Source organism: Octodon degus, unplaced genomic scaffold (assembly GCF_000260255.1).
Source record: "Octodon degus isolate 3935 unplaced genomic scaffold, OctDeg1.0 scaffold00136, whole genome shotgun sequence".
In the NCBI taxonomy this organism is placed as follows: Eukaryota; Metazoa; Chordata; class Mammalia; order Rodentia; family Octodontidae; genus Octodon; species Octodon degus.
The window spans coordinates 179,339-186,823 of NW_004524712.1; the positions used below are offsets into that span (position 1 = coordinate 179,339).

The 7,485-nt window shown below is 38.0% G+C and overlaps 1 protein-coding gene across 1 annotated transcript; it reads right to left on the reverse strand.

The window, feature by feature from the left end:
• Nucleotides 1-4,367: 4,367 nt before the first annotated feature.
• On the reverse strand, nucleotides 4,368-5,300 carry LOC101566086 (olfactory receptor 147-like). The gene has a single exon (XM_004641435.1). It carries the CDS (start codon nucleotides 5,298-5,300, stop codon nucleotides 4,368-4,370), a length of 933 nt encoding a protein of 310 aa, XP_004641492.1.
• Nucleotides 5,301-7,485: the final 2,185 nt, after the last annotated feature.

Here is a 7,485-nt window from a genome sequence, read left to right on the forward strand (position 1 = left end):
GTGTGTGTCACCACGCCCAGCCTGACTGCAACTTCTACATAAGCATCAGTAGCAGCAGCAGCAGCAGCAAGTAGCAGCATCATTGTCACCCCAGTTCCCTGGCCCCCAAGAGTAGTTCTTGAGTACATAAGAATGTGTTCAGCCTTCTCATGAAAATACATAAGTCCCTATCTACTTGACAATAAATTTTACCTAGACCCCCCCCAAAAAAAAAAGAATGAGATCAGAAAACTCTTCATTCCAAGAGAACATGAAACATAAGACCATAGTCAGCCTGGTCATTATGAACTATAATAGGTTTCTGAGGAGGTAACAGTAAAAGCTTTTTCTTATTTATCATAATTCTTGCCTGAATTATGGAAGATAAGTGACTGCTGGCCTATCAGCATCCTGCTCACCAATGTATTTGTAACAACTTGTTTACCACACCTTCTCTCTTGTTCTTAATATCCCTTGTAAGACCATATATCCCTTGAATGTCACTTCAAGAACACTTCTCCTGAAGGAATAGAATTTAGGCTTTCCCTCAAATGCTCATCCTCCTTAGGGTTCAAATAAATTCTGTTTTCACTCTTAGTTCATGTATCTCAACTTGCCTTTCAGTTTAAGAGTATGTGTCAGACTACCACACTGTTCCTCATAAATATGTACCATTATTATATGTTGATTAACAAAAAAACCCTTTATATAAATTTAAATTCTTCCAAATGCATGGAAGTCATTTGAGTTTTGCATTAGTTTTTTTGCTTGCTTTATCATTTTTACTTTGTCACTATGTTTGTAAAATCAAAAATTTTGTTTCATCATTGTTATGACTCTCCCATAACAAAATACCACTCACTAGACTGTTTAAGCATGAGAAATTTATTTTCTTGCATCTCTGGAGTCTAAAAGCCTATGAAATATATGAAGCCAACTTGGTTTCTTCTCGATGCTTCTGGACTTGACATATAGATGGCTGCCATTTTGCTGTGTAGTAGGTCTTTCCTCTGTACATTTGTGTCCTGGCTATGAATAATTTCACATTTCCTCTTTCTAGGGAACATCACACGTGTTGGATTAGTGCCCACTCTCATGGTTTTGTTTTAATGGAGTCATCATCTTCAAAACACCAGTAGGAGGCATTAGGAAATTAAACACATATACATGAATTCACAGGAACCCCATTAAGTCCATAACAACCCTACTGATCAAATAAGGTGAGGGCAATATTGAATCTCACAAACACATTGATGCCAATATTTGTGAGACATGATGCACTGTCTTTTATTATCAAGAAAATAAAAATCACTGCCGATCATGCACTGCCCTGCTAATCATTTGGTATCTAGACTGTCTACTATATACTTAATGAATGTACTTTCTTAAGAGTATCTAGAAATACTCTTGTATCTAAGGAGATGGAAAAATCTGTCCTGCCTTCATGTATGTGGCTTTGGATTTGTAAGCCAGTATTTTCAATCAATCTTAGGAATGAAATATGACGAGCTTCATCAACTTGAAGATCTCTTGCATACTTAGAACCTATAAAACATGTTGTTAATTTATTATAAAATAAAGTAATAAATAAAACTATAATCATTCCTCTAATAATTTGTGTAATTATTTCAAAATATATTCCCCTAGCACTTTTTTCTAACTTTTTCTGTATATATGTCAGTGCTGTATTATAACTAAAGTTAAATCTGTAAGAAATGTAAAACTAAACTCACATATATGGTTATATGTTGAGTACTATATATAAAAATGTACATATACATACACATAAAAGAATCTTACATGATAACAAGCTAATTAACTTTACGCATGTGTTGCCAATTTTCCTGACTAAATTGCAGTGACATAAAAATCTGAAGCTATGTTCAAGTATGAACAGTCAACTGTATGACTGACATCAGGTTAACAGTTGTGAGGTGACACTGTATATAAGATGAATACAGCCCTGGATTAACTACTGGTCAACTTGTAACACCAAGCTGAACTGCATCAGTGTGGTTCTGGGTGTGACAGGCCCACCTGAATATTGTTGCCAACAGCACAAAGACAACTAGAAGGGAATGTGGCATGTTATCAATCCTCTTAGAGAAGCCTGTCACACTGGTTTTCCTGATATGAACTCAGCTGTTCTCATTGTAGTAAGTGCTCAGTCCCTCACTGCCACTGAGGATGGCTGTGGTCCTCTTCAGGAGCGCTCTGGTCCTTACCTTGGGCACCAGTCACTTCCTGGCTCCAGTGCTGATCACTCAGCCTAGTGGCACAGATCCTTCACTACACTGCAGTAGAGCTTTCTAGCTTCCACCATTGACGTTTGGGCCTTCCCAGTGCAGATCCTTGGTACAGACTAGCATGAGGCATTGTTGTGGGCCCTAGGCCTCCAGCTGGACTCATGAAGGAAATTGCCATGGCTCTAGGACTTCAGTTAGGTTCTTTGTGTCTCTAATGTGTATAATGATCTCCTGCACTCTTCTGCATTTGACTCTTTGGGTAAATATTATAACATAATCCTATAAATGATATGTGCTGCATTAAATCTCTTGCCCTGTGAAACCTGACTACAACAAATACTAAGTTCTGAGAAGTTATCTGGAAAGAAATATCTGTCTTAGAATTACTCTGTTATGCTTTTTCCAACAGCGAATTAAAATAAAATTTTAGAAACCTGTATGATTTCATTTAATTTGCACCAAAGAAATTTCAATATTAGATATGTAGAAACTAAGATGGGGAGGACATACACATAAAATGTTCAGAGTCTACAATCAGAAAACATGGTTCCAATATCAGGGGTCATGCCATGTCTCCAAAGACAAAAATCAAAGGAATTCTCAAGTTCTTCTGTACCTGGTTCAGCTGAGATTCTGGAGCCTCTGCCTCATCCTTTCTCAAGCATAAAAAATTAGCAGCAAAAACATAATCGTACTTGCAAGACACGACATTTTTAGTTTACTTAAGCTACATTGTCCCATCTTTCACTACAGATTTTTCCTGGAATCTTAATCTATTTCTATGGCACATAAAATGAAAATAAAGCTTCAAAATAAGGAAAAGGAAAGAAAGCACTCATTTCTGGGAATGGCGCAATGATTTTTGCTGTGTTTTAGTAGCATCCGTTCTTTTCCCGTGCAAAGTCCTAATGCTTCAGAGTGTTGACTACGTTCCTGTGTACCACGCTAATCCAGTTCTTCTAAGCTAACTCTTAGCTTAGTCTCAAAATCTCCACGGGGCAGACTTCCTGCTATCAGTGAGGTCTCAGCTCCTGTGCTGCCATCTCACTGAAGTGCATCCTTACCGCCTATTCCAAAGAAATCACAGTGCCTCTGGGTCATCACCTTAAATCAAGACTTTGCAGGAATTTTGGGTGTGTGTGTGTGTGTGTGTGTGTGTGTTTTATTATTCTCTCATCATTTCTCTCTCACCACCTAAGTCCCATCTCTACCTGGGTATAGACAATTAAGATCTTGAGAGAACAGACATTTTCTGTCTTCTTTACCACTACATTTTTTACATTGAAAACAAGGTGCACATTTGCATCTCTAAAACAGGGTACTCAGCCTATATTTGCTCATCAGATAAACTGCATCCTTTGTGTCATGTAAAAGACTAAGACAAAATCAGAGTGAAAAAATTAGAAAAGAGCTACTAATGTATTACATTTATGAAGTATGCTTGAGGCAACAATCAAAATTCCTCTACTGATACATGATAAACATTTGTAGCAAACTGCTTCCTGAGTAAGACATGGGCTACCCTCATGCCTACATTCCTATCTAGAGTCTAAGAGGTGCATGTAAGGCAGCTTCCCTTTCACCTGGCTGCCCTAGTTTACTTCTTGTTCTTAGGAACTATTGTCAGAAGCAAATCTTGAACCTCTCCTTAACTCACATGTTAGAGAATAAAGTAAGAAGAGAACTCAGAATATCCTTGGTTTTGTAAAGCAAAGTGCTGTCCTAAAAGTTCCTAAAACCTTCACTCAATAGAGGTTTGCCAAATAAACAAGTTACTAAAGTATATGAAGTATATCATTAATAATATAACACAGTGGCACAAAAATTCCAACTATGACTGAGTTCAAATTTCACAACTCACCACTTCCACATTTATTGCTATGTAGCAGTTTTCTACTAAAATCTTACAAGCCAGAAATAAACAGGAGATGGACATACTAATTAATACTCTCTACTCCTACAGAAAGAAAAATAAACACTGGCCTTCCTCTTACTTGTATTGCCTTGCCTTGTGAATTAATATGTATAAGTATTTCATTTTCTCTATTTTTAAATAATTTTCATACTCTGATTTTTCACTATTCTACCCATAGCTTTATATGTGTTAATTAATATGACATATATAGCAGCAGTGGTTTCTGTTTATGTACTAATCTTTTTCTTCAAAGTCTTTTTCAGTGCAATATGGACATCCTTGTTCCTCAAACTGTAGATAAAAGGATTCATCATTGGCCCCACAATGGTATAAAAAACGGTAGATATTTTATCTTGATCCAGAGATTCAGTAGAAGAAGGCTTAAGGTACATGAATGCGGATGCTCCAAAGAAAAGAGAAACAGCAATGATGTGAGAGCTGCAGGTATTGAAGGCTTTAGCCCTGCCTGTTCTAGAATGCATACAAAAAATATTGGAGAGAATCAAAGTATAAGAAATGAAGATGATAAGACTGGGACCTATAACATTGACACCAACCACAATGAAAACCACTATTTCATTGATGGAAGTACTTGAGCAGGACAGATGCAGAAGAGGAGGTATGTCACACATGTAATGATTGATGACATTGCTGTCACAGAATTTGAGTCTCAGCATACAAACTACATGAGCTATGGCCCCTGCGAATCCCATTGCGTACACACCCACTGCCATCATGAGGCACATCTGATGGGACATGATGACTTTGTAAAGCAGGGGCTTACAGATGGCCACATATCTGTCATAGGCCATGGTTGTCAAAATGCAACACTCATCAATTACAAAGAAAGCAAAGAAAAAGAGCTGAGCCATGCACTCCACATAAGGGATGATATTTAGATTTACAAAACTCATCAGTAGCCTAGGAATTATGACAGAGGAATAGCAGAAATCAATGAAGGAAAGGTGGAAGAGGAAGTAGTACATGGGAGTATGGAACTGAGGATTCAGACCAATCAGAACAATCAAGCCCAGGTTCCCCAGCATGGAGACCACATAGATTCCTGAGAAGAGGAAGAACAGAGGGAGCTGGAGCTCTGGCTGTTGTGTTAAACCCAGAAGAACAAACTCGGTCACTGAAGATTCATTGCCAGAAGTCATTCTTCCCTGGGCTTTTTCTGTGAGAACAAGAGAAGCAGTACATAGTTACATTAGAGTGAGATGATACTGCTCTCCAGCCAACTCCATTGTAATGAGAATTGAGTCAGAGAACAGGAGGATGAACTGAAGCTCTTCCTTCCATGTGCTCCTGTTTTCTGCATTTTGGAAGGCAGAGGGTATGTATAAAGATGAACATTATGCAGGATATAGAAGGCAGTCTGGAAGGATGGATTTCAGGAAGCCAGGACCACCCCCCAATGCTGCACCAATGCTGCAGTATCTCCACTCCATTTCTGCCTCCATAGTCCCGCTCCCACCTCAGAGTCAGCAGTCTTCTTGGTAGACAGGAGACGAGGCATTTCAAGCATTCCCTGGACCCCACAGATAAGATTTGAAAGAAAAATAAGAGGTACAGTTCAACACTCACCGTTTGGCAGCATTTCTTCAGGGAAGAAATTTCTTGTTAATTCTCAATTTTCAAAGAGCTAAGTGGCTATGATAAGTTTCAGACATATACAGTCCAAAGAAAGATTTTGCTTTTGTCACAGTTGCTGTTGCTTTGGACAAATTTTGGACTGAGAGAACTAGAACACAGCCCCCAGTGACCCAAGCTGTGAGAAACCATGAATTGCTAATCATGATTTCTGGTCCTCCCTTTGCTCAAAACGTCCTCGCCAGAGAAAGGAATGGAAAGTAGCCTGAGCTAATGGCAAAAGAGTCACCTTCTAACATGGCCCAAGGGATTTTTATTAGTCAAGAGAACCTAAACACCATATTAAAAATTGAAAGACTTTTGTTTTCTAGCGTTTTCTCCAGAGATTCTCTAAAGAAATTACCTCTCTGCATTTTCCAGCTAATTAAAGATAGTGACATTGGCTCATCAAAACTATTTTGATTTCCTTCCAAATAAGAACATCGCCAAACAGAAAAGCAAGAGAACTTATCCTCTATCTACAATGGCTTCTCTCTACCAATTGTCACTATCTGGGATGCTGTACATTTGTTTGCTTCTTGTGTTTTTTCTCTGTACCCATATGCATATTTTAAATGTAAGCTCCATAACAACAGGGATTTGTATATTTTATTCACTGCCATTTCTATACCTCCAAGAGCAATAAATCATATGCATGGTGGGTGCTCAATAATCTGTATAAGAGAGAGATGAATGAAAACCCCTTTCACATTTTTTCTATAACATATGTTGGATGCACACAATTTCTTTGTCCTGCTGGTGAAAACTGATGTTGTTCCAGTGATGCTGTTTATAGGTAAAGATATGAGATAGGAAAATCTTAGTAAAACATGCAGGGGTCACTGCTAGATTCTCAGATACCATCTGATAGCAAGCTATGTCAGAATTACTGAACTCATAAGAAAAATCAGCACACTGTAATTTTCTTCCTCAATGAAATTCACTGAGAGTCTAGGAAAGGAGGAGCGCCTTCCACCACAGGACGGCAGCACAGACAAAGATCAGAGACAGGCTGGGATCAGTGCAGTGTAGGAAGTTGACAAATGCCTGGTCCTCCTCCCTGTGGGAGAATAATGGAAGCCACTCAAGGTTTTCTATTTGTTATTTTGGAGAGAATTGAAATAATGTCAGTGCTGAATGAGAAAGATCAATATTGTCAGGCAGGAAAGACAAGAGTTAGAGAGAGAAAGGCAGAGTGAACGGCCAGAGGCAATTCCAACTATTAATGAATGATTAGTACAAAAACAAAAAGAAAAATGAAACTGCTGTAATTAGTGTTGGTGTTGTAAGTGGTTCTGAAAAAGAGTCATACGCAAAAGGTATATCCAGGAAGGATTCAGGGAAAAGGTATCACAAAAAGGATAGAAATAGGCAATAAAATTTCTTAAGTTGTTAGCCTGCATGCTGCTTCAGAGAGAACTCAGAAAAAATGAAAATATTAGTGAAAGATATACGTTGAGTTTTGAATAGGAATGTAGGTAAAGTATGCAATAAGAAAATGCATAAATAATGCTAAACAAAACTCAGGAGAAAGCTCAGAACATGAGAAAGCACTTGAAGGTCATTTGAAAGGATTTACAAATCCCTTAGATATAGACTTTATTCTTTAGGTCATACAAAGTGTAACAACTGCTAAAATTAGTCCCAGTTAATATTCTTAGACTTCCCAATATTACTAAGGGACCAAAACTCCCTCAAGACAAATGTGAAAAA